Raw genomic sequence first — 18,189 nt, 5'->3', positions numbered from 1 at the left:
GCCAAATTTGCGGATGACACTAAATTGTTCAGGGTGGTGAGAACCAGAGAGGATTGTGAGGAACTCCAAAGGGATCTGTTGAGGCTGGGTGAGTGGGCGTCAACGTGGCAGATGCGGTTCAATGTGGCCAAGTGCAAAGTAATGCACATTGGGGCCAAGAATCCCAGCTACAAATACAAGTTGATGGGGTGTGAACTGGCAGAGACAGACCAAGAGAGAGATCTTGGGGTCATGGTAGATAATTCACTGAAAATGTCAAGACAGTGTGCGTTTGCAATTAAAAAAGGCCAACGCCATGCTGGGAATTATTAGGAAGGGAATTGAAAACAAATCAGCCAGTATCATAATGCCTCTGTATAAATCGATGGTGCGGTCTCATTTGGAGTACTGTGTGCAGTTCTGGTCGCCGCACCTCAAAAAGGATATTATAGCATTGGAGAAAGTTCAGAAAAGGGCAACTAAAATGATTAAAGGGCTGGAACACCTTCCCTATGAAGAAAGGTTGAAACGCTTAGGGCTCTTTAGCTTGGAGAAACGTCGACTGAGGGGTGACATGATAGAAGTTTACAAGATAATGCATGGGATGGAGAAAGTAGAGAAAGAAGTACTCTTCTCCCTTTCTCACAATACAAGAACTCGTGGGCATTCGATGAAATTGCTGAGCAGACAGGTTAAAACGGATAAAAGGAAGTACTTCTTCACCCAAAGGGTGATTAACATGTGGAATTCACTGCCACAGGAGGTGGTGGCGTCCACAAGCATAGCCACCTTCAAGAAGGGGTTAGATAAAAATATGGAGCAGAGGTCCATCAGTGGCTATTAGCCACAGTGTGTGTGTGTGTGTGTGTGTATATATATATATACAGTGTGTGTGTGTGTGTATATATATATATATTTGGCCGCTGTGTGACACAGAATGTTGGACTGGATGGGCCATTGGCCTGATCTAACATGGCTTCTCTTATGTTCTTATGTTCACCAGTACACCAAACTGGCTCGCATTGGTTTCTCCACCACTTAATGTAGCACGTTTAAAATCTCTCCTACAGACTTCTCCTACCCACCTAAAAGCAAAGTGATGGAACCACCCTGAGCCTGTGAATCTACAGCAGGGAATACCTTAGAATTCAGGGGTGTTGAACATGCGGTTCAGGGGCCGAATCAGGCCCATGGAGGTCTCCTATCAGGCCCCCGAGCAACTGGCTGTCATCTGCTTCCTTCTCCCCCTCTCTTACTTCCTTCTGCATCACAGCTTGCTTTGCAAGGCTTGCTCAACTACATAGGAGCTACAGAGCAAAGCCTCTGTTTTCTCCAGCGTCTAAGGCGCCTCCCATGGGGAGGAAGGGGGGAGGAATAGCTTGCTTTGCCAGCCTCTCTTCCTTCTATTGGCTGAGGCTTCTTCCCCCCACCACACACACCAGTCCCCTGGAGAAGGAATGAAAGAGTCACAGCTTCCTTTGCCCTGTTCCCTGGATCCCAGGGGAGAAATACAAAGAAAGCATCTTTAAAACCAATGAGTGCTAAAGTTTTAAGCATGTTTTAAGTTTTTAAAAATATATACCTTCCTCCCCCACAACAGACACCCTGTGAGGTAGATGAAGATATTGGATTTATATCCCGCCCTCCACTCCAAGGAGTATCAGAGCAGCTCACAATCTCCTTTACGTTCCTCCCCCACAACAGACACCCTGTGAGGTAGATGAAGATACTGGATTTATATCCCGCCCTCCACTCCGAAGAATCTCAGAGCGGCTCACAATCTCCTTTCCCTTCCTCCCCCACAACAGACATCCTGTGAGGTTGATGAAGATATTGGATTTATATCCCGCCCTCCACTCCAAAGAGTCTCAGAGCGGCTCACAATCTCCTTTCCCTTCCTCCCCCACAACAGACATCCTGTGAGGTTGATGAAGATATTGGATTTATATCCCACCCTCCACTCCGAAGAGTCTCAGAGCGGCTCACAATCTCCTTTCCCTTCCTCCCCCACAACAGACATCCTGTGAGGTTGATGAAGATATTGGATTTATATCCCACCCTCCACTCCGAAGAGTCTCAGAGCGGCTCACAATCTCCTTTCCCTTCCTCCCCCACAACAGACACCCTGTGAAGTAGATGAAGATATTGGATTTATATCCCGCCCTCCACTCCGAAGAGTCTCAGAGCGGCTCACAATCTCCTTTACCTTCCTCCCCCACAACAGACAACCTGTGAGGTGGGTGGGGCTGGAGAGGGCTCTCCTAGCAGCTGCCCTTTCAAGGACAACTCCTACCAAAGCTATGGCTGACCCAAGGCCATTCCAGCAGGTGCAAGTGGAGGAGTGGGGAATCAAACCCCGGTTCTCCCAGATAAGAGTCTGCGCACTTAACCACTATACCAAACAAGGTCTCATTTATGTCAGATCCGGCCCTCATAACAAATGAGTTCAACACCCCTGCCTTAGATTTTACCCCCCGGCACGACGCATACTGCTGTAGACATCTTGCCGTGCCCTTTACACCAGCCGTGAAAGGAAAGAGCACAGACCTCGTGGGTCAATTGGAGCCTCCATTTCTAATACGACCTTCGCTTACAGCGTAATTAATCTCACAGCGTTTTCTAGGCAAGCAAATGTGTTACAAGGGCGCTTTATAAGCCAGAGATGACTACAAAATATGACAGAATAGGGGAGGTTAGCACTATATGTTCATATATATTCTGGGGCAACAACGCTCTGTATTCTTTGTGCTTGGGGGGCAACAGCAGGAGGGCTTCTAGTGTCCTGGCCCTACTGGTGGACCTCCTGATGGCCTTTGAGGTTTTTTTAGCCACTGTGAGACACAGACGGTTGGACTGGATGGGCCACTGGCCTGATCCAACATGGCTTCTCTTATATTCTTATGTGACACAGAGTGTTGGACTGGACAGGCCATTGGCCTGATCCAACATGGTTTCTCTTATGTTCTTCTGTGACACAGAGTGTTGGACTGGATGGGCCACTGGCCTGATCCAACAGGGCTTCTCTTATGTTCTTATGAGACACAGAGTGCTGGACTGGATGGGCCACTGGCCTGATCCAACAGGGCTTCTCTTATGTTCTTATGAGACACAGAGTGCTGGACTGGATGGGCCACTGGCCTGATCCAACAGGGCTTCTCTTATGTTCTTATGAGACACAGAGTGCTGGACTGGATGGGCCACTGGCCTGATCCAACATGGCTTCTCTTATATTCTTATGTCTGGGGCAGCGATGCTCTGTATTCTTGGTGCTTGGGGGAGACACAGTGGGAGGGCTTCTAGCCCCACTGCTGAACCTCCTGATGGCCTTTGTGGTTTTTTGGCCCCTGTGTGACACAGAGTGTTGGACTGGATGGGCCACTGGCCTGATCCAACATGGCTTCTCTTATATTCTTATGTGACACAGAGTGTTGGACTGGATGGACCACAGGCCTGATCCAACACGGCTTCTCTTATCTACAGAAATGCAGAGTGAAATATTTCAATGACCCCAAACAAAAACTGAGCAAAGGAGTGCAGGGGCCGACATACACAGAGACCACAAAGAGTTTCAGTGTGTATGCTTTCGAGAGTCAAAGCTCGGAGCGTTGACTCTCAAAAGCTTATAACCAACGAGGCTCCGCTCTGAAATTATCTATATAGACGAAGAGGCTTTCACCAATCTCCCCTGTCCTGTACTATGAAGCAATTTTGGCCCACCGTGACTGCCTGGTAGTACCAGAAACACTCCCAAGACTTAAGGACATAAGAGAAGCCAAGCTGGATCAGGCCAATGGCCCCTCCAGTCCAACACTCTGTGTCACACAGGGGCCAAAAAAACCCAAGTGTCATCAGGAGGTCCACCAGTGGGGCTAGAAGCCCTCCCACTGTGCTCCCCCACCCAAGCACCAAGAATACAGAGCATCACTGCCCCAGACAGAGAGTTCCAAGAATACACTGTGGCTAACAGCCATACCCCTTTGGCCAATCATCAGATGGGGCCTCGAAATCTCCTGGAATTAAACTGATTTCCAGATGACAGAGATCAGTTTCCAAGGTGTCAGCTGCTTTGGGGGTGGACTCATGGCATTATCACCTGCTGAGTCCCCAGGCTCCACCCCACAGATCTCCAGGAATTTCACAACCCGAGTGGGCAACTTTGGCTGGTTCCCCTTCCCACATAACATAAGAACATAAGAGAAGCCATGTTGGATCAGGCCAGTGGCCCATCCAATCCAACACTCTGTGTCATATAAGAACATAAGAGAAGCCATGTTGGATCAGGCCAGTGGCCCATCCAATCCAACACTCTGTGCCACATAAGAACATAAGAGAAGCCATGTTGGATCAGGCCAGTGGCCCATCCAATCCAACACTCTGTGTCACATAAGAACATAAGAGAAGCCATGTTGGATCAGGCCAGTGGCCCATCCAATCCAACACTCTGTGCCACATAAGAACATAAGAGAAGCCATGTTGGATCAGGCCAATGGCCCATCCAGTCCAATACTCTGTGTCACATAAGAACATCAGAGAAGCCCTGTTGGATCAGGCCAATGGCCCATCCAGTCCAACACTCTGTGTCACATAAGAACATCAGAGAAGCCCTGTTGGATCAGGCCGATGGCCCCTCCAGTCCAACACTCTGTGTCACATAAGAACATAAGAGAAGCCATGTTGGATCAGGCCAATGGCCCATTCAGTCCAACACTCTGTATCACATAAGAACATAAGAGAAGCCCTGTTGGATCAGGCAAATGGCCCATCCAGTCCAACTCTCTGTGTCACATAAGAACATAAGAGAAGCCATGTTGGATCAGGCCAGTGGCCCATCCAATCCAACTCTCTGTGTCACATAAGAACATAAGAGAAGCCCTGTTGGATCAGGCCAATGGCCCATCCAGTCCAACACTCTGTGTCACATAAGAACATCAGAGAAGCCGTGTTGGATCAGGCCAATGGCCCATCCAGTCCAACACTCTGTGTCACATAAGAACATCAGAGAAGCCCTGTTGGATCAGGCCAATGGCCCATCCAGTCCAACACTCTGTGTCACATAAGAACATAAGAGAAGCCCTGTTGGATCAGGCCAATGGCCCATCCAGTCCAACTCTCTGTGTCACATAAGAACATAAGAGAAGCCATGTTGGATCAGGCCAGTGGCCCATCCAATCCAACTCTCTGTGTCACATAAGAACATAAGAGAAGCCCTGTTGGATCAGGCCAATGGCCCATCCAGTCCAACACTCTGTGTCATACAGTGGCCAAAAAACCCAAGTGCCATTAGGAGGTCCACCAATGGGGCTGGAAGCCTTTCCACTGTGCCCCTCTCAAGCACCAAGAAGGCAGAGCATCACTGCCCCAGACAGAGTTCCAAGAATACGCTGTGGCTAATAGGTACTGATGGACCTCTGCTCCATAGGCTTATCCAACCCCCTCTTGAAGCTGGCTGTGCTTTCAGCCGCCAACACCTCCTGCGGCAGGGAATTCCACATGTTAATCACCCTCTGAGTTAAGAAGGACTTCCTTTTATCCGTTCCAACCCAAGTGCTCAGCAATTTCATGGAGTGGCCAAGAGCTCTTGTATTGTGAGAAAGGGAGAAAAGGACTTCTTGGCCTTCCCAAGAACAGCATCTGTGCCTCCTGCCGACAATCAACACGAGGGAACCAGGCCTTTAAACCCGTCTTGGATGCCTTCTCACTTTGCATCTGAACCATTCCGTGAACACCACGACCATCTAGCACGCTGTCCTACTTTGCTTAAACCCGTGCACAAAAGACGACTGCACACAGTCTTCCTTTCACAGAAGCCTGGCCAGCGCTCAGCCTCTTCTTCACTCTTAGGAGAAGCCTTAAGTCTCCAGACCCAACTCCAGACTCTTCCCTTTTCTCCTAGACTGATGAATCACAGATATCTTTCATTATTCATGAACGTAACCCAATCAATCATCTGGGCCCCAGGGCAAATCATCCCATAGCTAAAGCATGCTCAAGAGACGACGGCTCAGCCTCTCCTTCGATATCTTTCAAGAAAGACATTCCACGGTCTATGAAAGAATTATCTACCTTCCTCCAGTTTGTACCCAGCACGTTAAATAGGAAAACAGATTCTTTCCACTTTTCTTTTTCACTGTTTCCTTAGACCAGAGGGTGGCCAAATTTGCTTAATGTAAGAGCCACTTAGAATAAATGTCATATGAGGAAGGAAGGAAGGAAGGAAGGAAGGAAGGAAGGAAGGAAGGAAGGAAGGAAGGAAGGAAGGAAGGAAGGAAGGAAGGAAGGAAGGAAGGAAGGAAGGAAGGAAGGAGATATTAGATTTATATCCTGCCCTATACTCTGAATCTCAGAGTGGTCACAATCTCCTTTACCTCCCCACCCCCCACAACAGACACCCTGTGAGGTGGGTGGGGCTGAGAGAGCTCTCCCAGAGGCTGCCCTTTCAAGGACAACTCCTACGAGAGCTACGGCTAACCCAAGGCCATTCCAGCAGCTGCAGATGGAGGAGTGGAGAATGAAACCCAGCTCTCCCAGATAAGATTCTGTGCACTTAACCACTACACAAAACAGGCTCTCCAGATCAGGGGTGTCAAACATGTGGCCCAGAGGAGAACCGGGCCTGATTCCCCACTCCTCCCCTTGCAGCTGCTGGAATGGCCTTGGGTCAGCCATAGCTCTTGCAGAGCTGTCCTTGAGAGGGCAGCTTCTGTCCAAGCTCTCTCAGCCCCACCCGCCTCACTGGGTGTCTGTTGTGGGGGAGGAAGATAAAGGAGATTGTGAGCTGCTCTGAGACTCTTTCAGAGAATAGGGCAGGATATAAAGCCAATATCATCAACTTCTCCCCCCGGAAATCTCAAAGGTGACACTGGACTCAAATTCTGCTCTTCTGCAGCCCATCAGCTATTCACCCGGAACTAATTCCAGCCCCTCTTTGTCAGATGAGCTCCAGCAGGGTAGCCCTCCAAGACCCAACCAAAGGGCAGAGGCAGGGAACCGCCGTCCCGCTGCTCGCCTCTGGCAAGTCACGGCCACAATCAGTGCGGAATTAGTGGAGATAAAGAGAGCAATCGGCTCTTTTGGGGCGTCACCGTGCCACAAATGAGCAGCAGGTGCCCGTGGGTAGTCAGGCTACTAAAAATGTTTATGGATCCGCAATCTGCATGGGCTTCGTTAACTAGGCTGCTGTAACCAGGACAACGCGGGGCGCTGCGTCCCTCCCTCCCTCCCAGCCACCCCACAGGTTTTCTATCAACCCAATCGTGAGGCTCCCACATCTAATGCAGGGGTCCACAACCCCCGGGGCTGTGGACCGGTTCCGGTCTGCGGCCTGTTAGCAACTGGGCCATGAGTTGTATAATTATGTCATTATATATTACAATGTAGTAGGAGGAAGAGGACAACGAAGAAGAGGAGGAGGAAGAAGACGATGACATTGGATTCATATCCCACCCTCCACTCCAAATCTCAAAGTCTCAGAGTGGCTCACAATCTCCTATATCTTCTCTCCCCACAACAGACACCCTGTGAGGTGGGTGGGGCTGAGAGAGCTCTCCCAGCAGCCGCCCTTTCAAGGACAACTCTGCCAGAGCGATGGCTGACCCAAGGCCATTCCAGCAGGTACGAGTGGAGAAGTGGGGAATCAAACCCGGTTCTCCCGGATAAGAGTCTGCACGCTCAACCACCATACCAAACTTATAGAAATAAAGTGCATAATTGTATCATCCCAAAACCATCACACACACGGTCCCTGGAAAAATTGTCGTCCACAAAACCAGTCCTTGGTGCCAAAAAAAGGTTGGGGGACCGTTGATCTAATAAACTGGTGAAATGCTCAGCCCCGGATCTGCTCTGTAGGAACAGGTGTGCCTTGCTATTGGCTAGCTGCCTAGTTCCTTCATGCGACGTCATCCCCCGGAGCTTCCTATTGGCCTTCACCAGAGGAACCCTTAACCCAAGATATCCAGGGCTTTTTTTGTAGCAGGAGCTCCTTTGCATATTAGGCCACACACCCCTGGATGTAGCCACTCCTCCAAGAGTTTGCAGTGAGCCCTGTAAGCTCCAGAGCACAATAATTTATGCAGCGGCCCACGGCTTTCATGCCAGTAGCTCACAAAGAAGAATTTTTGCTCACAAGGACTCTGCAGCTTAGAGGGAGCACTGCCTAAGAGCCGCACAGAATAAACGTCTTGATGTTTGACAGCCATAAGAATTAACGTCAGATGTTTGAGAGCTGTAAAACAAGAGGGAGGGAGGCAAATCGGAGGGAGGGAGTGGCGGAAAGAAAGCAATTTTAATTGCAATTCTCCAGGCGATTTAAAGAGACAGATGCCTTCACAAACCAGCAGGCAGGGCAGTGGGGGCTTTAAGAGGCACACAATATGTAAGAGCCACATGTGGAGGGATGGTGGCTCAGTGGTAGAGCATCTGCTTGGTAAGCAAAAGGTCCCAGGTTCAATCCCCGGCATCTCCAACTAAAAAGGGCCCAGGCAAGGAGGCATGAAAAACCTCAGCTTGAGACCCTGGAGAGCCATGAATGGAGCTGTGGCTCAGTGGTAGAGCATCTGCTTGGTAAGCAGTACGTCCCAGGTTCAATCCCCAGCATCTCCAACTAAAAAGGGTCCAGGCAAGTAGGTGTGAAAAACCTCAGCTGGAGACCCTGGAGAGCTACTGCCAGTCTGAGAAGCCAATACTGACTTTGATGGACCCAGGCTCTGATTCAGTAGAAGGCAGCTTCATATGTTCATGTGTCTAGGGGGAGGGATGGTGGCTCAGTGGTAGAGCATCTGCTTGGAAAGCAGAAGGTCCCAGGTTCAATCCCCGGCATCTCCAACTAAAAAGAGTCCAGGCAAGTAGGTGTGAAAAACCTCAGCTGGAGACCCTGGAGAGCTACTGCCAGTCTGAGAAGCCAATACTGACTTTGATGGACCCAGGGTCTGATTCAGTAGAAGGCAGCTTCATATGTTCATGTGTCTAGGGGGAGGGATGGTGGCTCAGTGGTAGAGCATCTGCTTGGAAAGCAGAAGGTCCCAGGTTCAATCCCCGGCATCTCCAACTAAAAAGGGTCCAGGCAAGTAGGCGTGAAAAACCTCAGCTGGAGACCCTGGAGAGCTACTGCCAGTCTGAGTAAACAAGACTGACTTTGATGGACCCAGGGTCTGATTCAGTATAAGGCAGCTTCATATGTCCATATGTGGCTCGCAGGCCAAGACTTTAGCAAACGGCCTCCCAGTTTTTCTTCCCTGATCGCACAGAAGCAACATTTCTAACACTACTCCAAAAAGCGTACTAGAAACCAAGAAAAATATTTACTGGGAGAGCGGACGTGGACTTTAACTCTGGCGAGGACTGCGATTAACCTTCAACCTGACCGAAAGAAATAAACAGGAACTTCATCCCCGCTGCTCCCTCCTCTCCCCGCCCTCCACAGCACCCACGCTAGGTATAATTTTCAAGATATTGAGTCCGAGTTGTGCTGTAAAAACTTACAGGTGGTAGTCAGACCTGCTGTTTAGGCTGCTACAGACGAGCCATTCTTACAGGAAGCCCATCATTATTCAGATGTTGTGCTTCGGGTAATTACTGTCGCTCAACCAGAGCTGTTCTATTGCAGGGGTGGCCAACGGTAGCTCTCCAGATGTTTTTTTTTGCCTACAACTCCCATCAACCCCAGCCAGCATGGCCGATGGCTGGGGCTGATGGGAGTTGTAGGCAAAGAACATCTGGAGATGTCCCGTTGGCCACCCCTGTTCTATCGCATTACCCTCCTTTGCAGTCAAAACCGGCTTTCCCAAACAGCACAGGGGGCTTTTAAAAACCTACCGCGCGAGTGACGTTGAACGCCAAACGCTCCGCAAAGTAATTTTGTTCGTTGCTACTGTTTCTGGGGTGAGGCCTTGAACACTGGTGCAGCTCACGGCTCTGCAGGGGTGACCAAACTGTGGCTCAGGAGAGAGCCAGTTTGGTGTAGTGGTTAAGTGTGCGGACTCTAATCTGGGAGAGCTGGGTTTGATTCCCCACTCTTCCACTTGCACCTGCTGGAATGGCCTTGGGTCAGCCACAGCTCTGGCAGGACTTGTCCTTGAAAGGGGAGCTGCTGTGAGAGCCCTCTCAGACCCACCCACCTCACAGGGTGTCTGTTTTGGGGGGGAAGAAGATATAGGAAATTGTAAGCTGCTCCAAGTCTCTGATTCAGAGAGAAGGGTGGGGTATAAATCTGAGGTCTTCTTCTTCTTTCACACATATTGTGTGGTTCTCGAAGCCCCCACCACCCCATTAACCAGCTTGGAGAAGGCATTTCTCTCTTTAAACCCCCTCTCCACGTCAAGCTTTCTTTCTACCTCTTCATCCCCATCCATCCGCTTTCCTTCCTCCCTTCCTGTACTGCAGCTCTCAAACATCCGACGTTCCTTTCTTGCAGCTCGCCAACATCTGATGTTTATTGCACGCGGCTCTTAGGTTAAGCAAGTATGGCCACCGCTGATGCAGAAGGTCCCAAGTTCAATCCCCAGCATCCTCCCCCTCAAAACGGATCAGGCAACGGGTGATGCAAAAGATCTCTACGCCCCAGAAACGGACAGCACTGAAAGCAGAAAGCAGCTTCGTATAAAACTGCACAGAAAGGGACCGCAGCTCCACGCCACAGTGCCTGCCTGGCATGCAGACGACCCCAGGTTCAGTCCCTGGCATGTCTAGCCGGAAAGGTCAAGCAGTAGGAAACGTTAAAGACAACCGTCCCTTGAGAGATTCTGCCGATACAAGAAAACAGCTGACCATGACAGACCAACAGCCTGAACGCTTTGCCACGGTTTATGCTGAGGAGGGGGGGGGGGCAGGGAATGAAAAGCAGAGGAATAATGTTGCAACGGAATAAGATAAAGACAATACAAGAGGGCATTTAAAACAGGGTTGCCACCTCCAGGTTGGGAAATTCCTGGAGATTTGGAGGTGGAGCTGGCAGAGGGCAGGATTTGGGAAGGGAGGGACTTTAGCTGGGTGTAACGCCACACAGCCCACCTCCAAAGAAGTCCTTTACTCCAGGGGGCCTGATCTCTGCAATCTGGAGATCAGTCACAATTGCAGGAGATCTCCAGGCCCAGCCTGGAGACTGGTAACTCCCTCTGCGGGACCACACTAAAGCTGCCGGCTCCAAGTTGGGAGAAACCTGGAGATTTGGAGGAGGGGGCATTTGAAGCCTGGAGAAGGCGGGGTTTGGGGAGACCGAGGTCTCAGCCATAGAGCTTCCCCACTTCCAAAGCGGTCCTTTCCTCTCTGGATCGCCTGGAGATGAGCTGTGATGGCAGGGGATGCCCCTGGACGTTGGCAACGGCAGCTTTACACACACCCCGTCCACTACTCCCCCCCCCCTGCTCCCTGGGAAGGCGGGGCTTGGGGAAAGCAGGAGGTCACAGCCACAGATCCCACTTTTCCAAAGTGGCGCTTCCTTCCAGGGGGACTGATTCCTAGATCGCCTGGAGATGAGAAGTGATGGCAGGGGATGCCCCCTGGAGGTTGGCAACGGCAGCTTTGCACCCCCTTCCACTACCCCCCCCCTGCTCCCTGGGGAGGCGGGGCTTAGGGGCGCAGGGGTCTCAGCCACAGAGCTGTGATGGCAGGGGATGCCCCTGGAGGTTGGCAACGGCAGCTTTGCACCCCCTTCCACTACCCCCCCTGCTCCCTGGGAGGGCGGGGCTTAGGGAGCGCAGGGGTCTCAGCCACAGAGCCTCCCTTCCCTTCCCTCTCTGGGTCGCCTGCAGATGAGCTGTGATGGCAGGGGATGCCCCCTGGAGGTTGGCAACGGCAGCTTTGCCCCCCCTTCCACTACCCCCCCTGCTCCCTGGGAAGGCGAGGCTTGGGGGCGCAGGGGTCTCAGCCACAGAGCCTCCCTTCCCTCCCCTCTCTGGGTCGCCTGGAGATGAGCTGTGATGGCAGGGGATGCCCCCTGGAGGTTGGCAACGGCAGCTTTGCACCCCCTTCCACTACCCCCCTGCTCCCTGGGAGGGCGGGGCTGGGGGAGCGCAGGGGTCTCAGCCACAGAGCCTCCCTTCCCTTCCCTCTCTGGGTCGCCTGGAGATGAGCTGTGATGGCAGGGGATGCCCCTGGAGGTTGGCAACGGCAGCTTTGCACCCCCTTCCACTACCCCCCCTGCTCCCTGGGAAGGCGGGGCTTGGGGGCGCAGGGGTCTCAGCCACAGAGCCTCCCTTCCCTCTCTGGGTCGCCTGGAGATGAGCTGTGATGGCAGGGGATGCCCCTGGAGGTTGGCAACGGCAGCTTTGCACCCCCTTCCACTACCCCCCCCCCCGCTCCCTGGGAAGGCGGGGCTTGGGGAGAGCAGGAGGTCACAGCCACAGATCCCACTTTTCCAAAGTGGCCCTTCCTTCCAGGGGGACTAATTCCTAGATCGCCTGGAGATGAGCTGTGATGGCAGGGGATGCCCCTGGAGGTTGGCAACGGCAGCTTTGCACCCCCTTCCACTACCCCCCCCCCGCTCCCTGGGAAGGCGGGGCTTGGGGAGAGCAGGAGGTCACAGCCACAGATCCCACTTTTCCAAAGTGGCCCTTCCTTCCAGGGGGACTAATTCCTAGATCGCCTGGAGATGAGCTGTGATGGCAGGGGATGCCCCTGGAGGTTGGCAACGGCAGCTTTGCACCCCCTTCCACTACCCCCCCCCGCTCCCTGGGAAGGCGGGGCTTGGGGAGAGCAGGAGGTCACAGCCACAGATCCCACTTTTCCAAAGTGGCCCTTCCTTCCAGGGGGACTAATTCCTAGATCGCCTGCAGATGAGCTGTGATGGCAGGGGACGCCCCTGGAGGTTGGCAACGGCAGCTGTGCACCCCCTTCCACTACCCCCCCTGCTCCCTGGGGAGGCGGGGCTTAGGGGCGCAGGGGTCTCAGCCACAGAGCTGTGATGGCAGGGGATGCCCCTGGAGGTTGGCAACGGCAGCTTTGCACCCCTTCCACTACCCCCCTGCTCCCAGGGAGGGCGGGGCTGGGGGGCTTGGGGTCTCAGCCACAGAGCCTTCCCGCCCCGCCTGCTTCCCCGCCTGCTCACCGGAAGCGGCCCCCGCAGTGCTGGCACTGGTCCCCCACCCAGCCGGGCTGGCACTCGCACTGGCCGGTGCTGGGCTGGCAGCGCCCTCCGTTGGCGCAGGGCTTGGCGCACTCCTTGGCCTCGGAGGAGGAGGCGGCGGCGGCGGGCGGCGGGGCCAGGAGGAGGGCGAGGGCGCCGAGCAGCAGCAGCAGCGGCAGGGCCGGCAAGGCGGGCATCGTCTCCCGGCCCCGCTCCAATCCGGGCCGCCTCCGGCCGCGTCGCTCCATCGGCTCTGAGCTCAGGTCGCCGCGGTGGGCGAGCGGACGGTGGCCGGCGAGGTCCCCGCCTCCGGCTCTGGCGCGGCCTCCCGGGAGCGACGGCGGCCGAGGAGGCTCATGCCCCCTTCCCAGCTTCGCTTTCGATTTTTTTTTTCCTTCGCCGCCCCTCACAAAGAGAGAGAGGGGGGGGGGAAAGGCCGCCCAGGCGCGTCCGTCGCTGATGACGTCTCACTCCGCTCGAGCGGCGAGAAGGCGACCATAGAGACGAAGGGAAGCCAGAGCGGCGCGAGAGGCGCCGGCACGCCTGCCTCTCTGTCCGCGCGGTGGACCATAGAGGAGGAGCGAGGGGGCGGGGGAGCCGCGCGCTCGTATCCGTGGCAACCCCGGAGGTGGGAGGGGAGGAGGGCGGGGCTTGGGGCGGGAGACGTCACGCCGCGGGAGGTTCTGTCCCCGCCCCTGACGCCCGCGAAAGCCTCCAGCGGCGGAGTAGGCAGAAGTTCAACCGGTGCAGCAGGCAGTCTCCCTTCCCCGCAAAGCAGGGCAACGGGTAGGGTTGCCAACTGCCTGGAGAAGAATAAGAAAACGACCCTGTCCTTCTCCATCAAGCTTCATGAAGGCTGTTCCGCGAGTGGTCTTCTTGGGAGGGGGGGGGGGGATTTGGATGAGACAGGCGATGACAGGCCGCCTCTGAAGAAGAAGAAGAAGATTCACAGTGGCTCACAATCTCCTATGTCTTCTCCCCCCACAACAGACACCCTGTGAGGTGGGTGGGGCTGAGAGGGCTCTTACAGCAGCTGCCCTTTCAAGGACAACCTCTGCCAGAGCTATGGCTGACCCAAGGCCATGCCAGCAGGTGCAAGTGGAGGAGTGGAGAATCAAACCCGGTTCTCCCAGATAAGAGAGCTCTGGCTGACCCAAGGCCATGCCAGCAGGTGCAAGTGGAGGAGTGGGGAATCCAACCCGGTTCTCCCAGATAAGAGAGCTCTGGCTGACCCAAGGCCATTCCAGCAGGTGCAAGTGGAAGAATGGGGAATCCAACCCGGTTCTCCAAGATAAGAGAGCTCTGGCTGACCCAAGGCCATTCCAGCAGGTGCAAGTGGAGGAGTGGGGAATCAAACCCGGTTCTCCCAGATAAGAGAGTTCTGGCTGACCCAAGGCCATTCCAGCAGGTTCAAGTGGAGGAGTCGGGAATCAAACCCGGTTCTCCCAAATAAGAGAGCTATGGCTGATCCAAGGCCATTCCAGCAGGTGCAAGCGGAGGAGTGGGGATTCCAACCCGGTTCTCCTAGATAAGAGAGCTCTGGCTGACCCAAGGCCATTCCAGCAGCTGCAAGCGGAGGAGTTGGGAATCCAACCCAGTTCTCCCAGATGAGAGCTCTGGATGACTCAAGGCCATTCCAGCAGCTACAAGTGGAGGAGTAGGAAATCAAACCCAATTCTCCCAGAAAAGAGAGCTCTGGCTGACCCAAGGCCATTCCAGCAGGGACAACTGGAGGAGTGGGGAATCAAACCCGGTTCTCCCAGATAAGAGAGCTCTGGGTGACCCAAGGCCATTCCAGCAGGTGCAAGTGGAGGAGTGGGAAATCAAACCCGGTTCTCCCAGATAAGAGAGCTCTGGGTGACCCAAGGCCATTCCAGCAGGTGCAAGTGGAGGAGTGGGGAATCAAACCCGGTTCTCCCAGATAAGAGAGCTCTGGCTGACCCAAGGCCATTCCAGCAGGTGCAACTGGAGGAGTGGGGAATCCAACCCGGTTCTCCCAGATAAGAGAGCTCTGGCTGACCCAAGGCCATTCCAGCAGGTGCAACTGGAGGAGTGGGGAATCCAACCCGGTTCTCCCAGATAAGAGAGCTCTGGCTGACCCAAGAGTGCAAGTGGAGGAGTGGGGAATCAAACCCGGTTCTCCCGAATAAGAGAGCTATGGCTGATCCAAGGCCATTCCAGCAGGTGCAAGCGGAGGAGTGGGGATTCCAACCCGGTTCTCCTAGATAAGAGAGCTCTGGCTGACCCAAGGCCATTCCAGCAGCTGCAAGTGGAGGAGTGGGGAATCCAACCCGGTTCTCCCAGATAAGAGTCCTTGCACCTAAGAAGAAGAAGATATTGGATTTATATCCCGCCCTACATTCCGAAGAGTCTCAGAGTAGCTCACAATCTCCTTTACCTTCCTCCCCCACAACAGACACCCTGTGGGGTGGGTGGGGCTGGAGAGGGCTCTCACAGCAGCTGCCCTTTCAAGGACAACCTCTGCCAGAGCTCTGGCTGACCCAAGGCCATTCCAGCAGGTGCAAGTAGAGGACTGGGGAAACAAACCCAGTTCTCCCAGATAAGAGAGCTCTGGCTGACCCAAGACCATTCCCAGCAGCTGCAAGTGAAGGAGTGGGGATTCCAACCCGGTTCTCCCAGATAAGAGAGCTCTGACTGACCAAAGGCCATTCCAGCAGGTGCAAGTGAAGGAGTGGGGATTCCAACCCGGTTCTCCCAGATAAGAGAGCTCTGGCTGACCCAAGGCCATTCCAGCAGGTGCAAGTGAAGTAGTGGGGATTCCAACCCAGTTCTCCCAGATAAGAGAGCTCTGGCTGACCCAAGACCATTCCCAGCAGCTGCAAGTGGGGGAGTGGGGAATCAAACCTGGTTCTCCCAGATAAGAGTCTGCACACTTAACCACGACACCAAACTGGCTGTGCTCAATCATAGCTGGAAGGGACGCCCAGGCTCATCTAGTCCAGGGGTGGCCAAACTTGCTTAATCTAAGAGCCACAAAGCATGAATGTCAGAGGTTTGAGAGTAACAAGGAAAGGATTTTGGGGCTGGATCCACAGAAGTCTGGTGTCCAGATCACGTGATGTGATGGTACTGCTTTCCTCTGCTCTGGGAAGACCTCACCTGGAGTCCCGTGTTCAGTTTTGGGCACCACATTTTAAGAAGGATATAGACAAGATGGAACGTGTCCAGAGGAGGGCGACAAAGATGGTGAGGGGTCTGGAGACCAAGTCCTATGAGGAAAGGTTGAAGGAGCTGGGCCTGTTTAGCCTGGAGAGGAGGCGGCTGAGAGGTGATAGGACCACCATCTTGAAGTACTAGAAGGGCTGTCATAGAGAGGATGGAGTGGAATTGTTTTCTGTGGCCCCAGAAGGTAGGACCAGAACCAATGGGTTGAAATTAAATCAAAAGAATTTCCGGCTCAACATTAGGAAGAACTTCCTGACCGTTAGAGCGATTCCTCAGTGGAACAGGCTTCCTTGGGAGGTGGTGGGCTCTCCTTCCTTGGAAGTTTTTAAGCAGAGGCGAGATGGCCATCTGACAGCAACGAAGATCCTGTGAATTTAGAGGGAGGTATATGTCAGATGTTTGAGAGCCACAAGGAAGGAAGGAAATAGATGATGGAGAAGAGGTAGAAAGAAAGGAACTTTAACTTTAAATGCATTCTTCAAGCTGCCAGGTGGCTTGGCTTGGAGGAGTGATATAAAGAGAGAAATTGCCTTCTCCAAGCTACCCAATGGGGCAGGGCTGTCTTAACGCATGGGCCTGATGGGCACTTGCCCGTGGGCCCCACAAGCATAGGGGCCCCATACTAACCTGTGTATGATACAGTACTAATAACCATTTACATTTTTATTCCTGTGAGTAGTTGTCGTAGGGGCCCACTACACTGCTTTGTCCGGGGTCCATAATGCTGTTAAGATAACCCTGCAATGGGGCACTGGGGGCTTCAAGAGCCACACAATATGGTTGAAAGAGCCACACGTGGCTCCCGAGCCACAGTTTGGCCACCACTGATCTAGTCCAACCCTCTGCACAATGCTGGAAACTCACAGATACCTCCCTCTAAATTCACAAGATCCTCATTGCTGTCAGAAGCCCATCTAGCCTCCGTTTAAAAACCTCCAAGGAAGGAGAGCCCACCACCTCCACTGAAGAAGAAGACGGCAGATTTATGTCCCGCCCTTCTCTTAGAATCAGAGACTCAGAGCAGTTTACAATCTCCTTTCCCTTCCTCCCCCACAACAGACACCCTGTGAGGTAAATGAAGATATTGGATTTATATCCCGCCCTCCACTCCAAAGAGTCTCAGAGCGGCTCAAAATCTCCTTTACCTTCCTCCCCCACAACAGACACCCTGTGAGGTAGATGAAGATATTGGATTTATATCCCGCCCTCCACTCCAAAGAGTCTCAGAGCGGCTCCCAATCTCCTTTACCTTCCTCCCCCACAACAGACACCCTGTGAGGTAGATGAAGATATTGGATTTATATCCCGCCCTCCACTCCGAAGAGTCTCAGAGCGGCTCACAATCTCCTTTACCTTCCTCCCCCACAACAGACACCCTGTGAGGTAGATGAAGATATTGGATTTATATCCCGCCCTCCACTTCGAAGAGTCTCAGAGCGGCTCACAATCTCCTTTCCCTTCCTCCCCCACAACAGACACCCTGTGAGGTAGATGAAGATACTGGATTTATATCCCGCCCTCCACTCCAAAGAGTCTCAGAGCGGCTCCCAATCTCCTATACCTCCCCCCCCCCCACAACAGACACCCTGTGAGGTAGACGAAGATATTGGATTTATATCCCGCCCTCCACTCCGAAGAGTCTCAGAGTGGCTCACAATCTCCTTTACCTCCCCACCCCCACCACAGACACCCTGTGAGGTAGATGAAGATACTGGATTTATATCCCGCCCTCCACTCCAAAGAGTCTCAGAGCGGCTAACAATCTCCTTTACCTCCCCCCCCCACAACAGACACCCTGTGAGGTAGACGAAGATAATGGATTTATATCCCGCCCTCCACTCCGAAGAGTCTCAGAGTGGCTCACAATCTCCTTTACCTCCCCACCCCCACAACAGGCACCCTGTGAGGTAGACGAAGATATTGGATTTATATCCTGCCCTCCACTCCGAAGAGTCTCAGAGTGG

General features: G+C 53.4%; 1 protein-coding gene across 1 annotated transcript in view; it reads right to left on the bottom strand.

Annotated features, from left to right (window-relative positions):
* Positions 1 to 13,287, bottom strand: part of ATRN (attractin) — a 466,134-nt gene extending 452,847 nt beyond the window's left edge. Inside the window, exon 1 of the mRNA XM_060247418.1 lies at positions 13,022 to 13,287. Within this exon, the coding sequence (XP_060103401.1) occupies positions 13,022 to 13,287 (266 nt within the window). The remainder of the gene's footprint in view (positions 1 to 13,021) is intronic.
* Positions 13,288 to 18,189: the final 4,902 nt, after the last annotated feature.

The sequence above is a fragment of the Heteronotia binoei genome, chromosome 9 (assembly GCF_032191835.1).
Source record: "Heteronotia binoei isolate CCM8104 ecotype False Entrance Well chromosome 9, APGP_CSIRO_Hbin_v1, whole genome shotgun sequence".
Lineage (NCBI taxonomy): Eukaryota > Metazoa > Chordata > Lepidosauria > Squamata > Gekkonidae > Heteronotia > Heteronotia binoei.
This window is presented reverse-complemented; position numbering and strand designations above follow the sequence as displayed.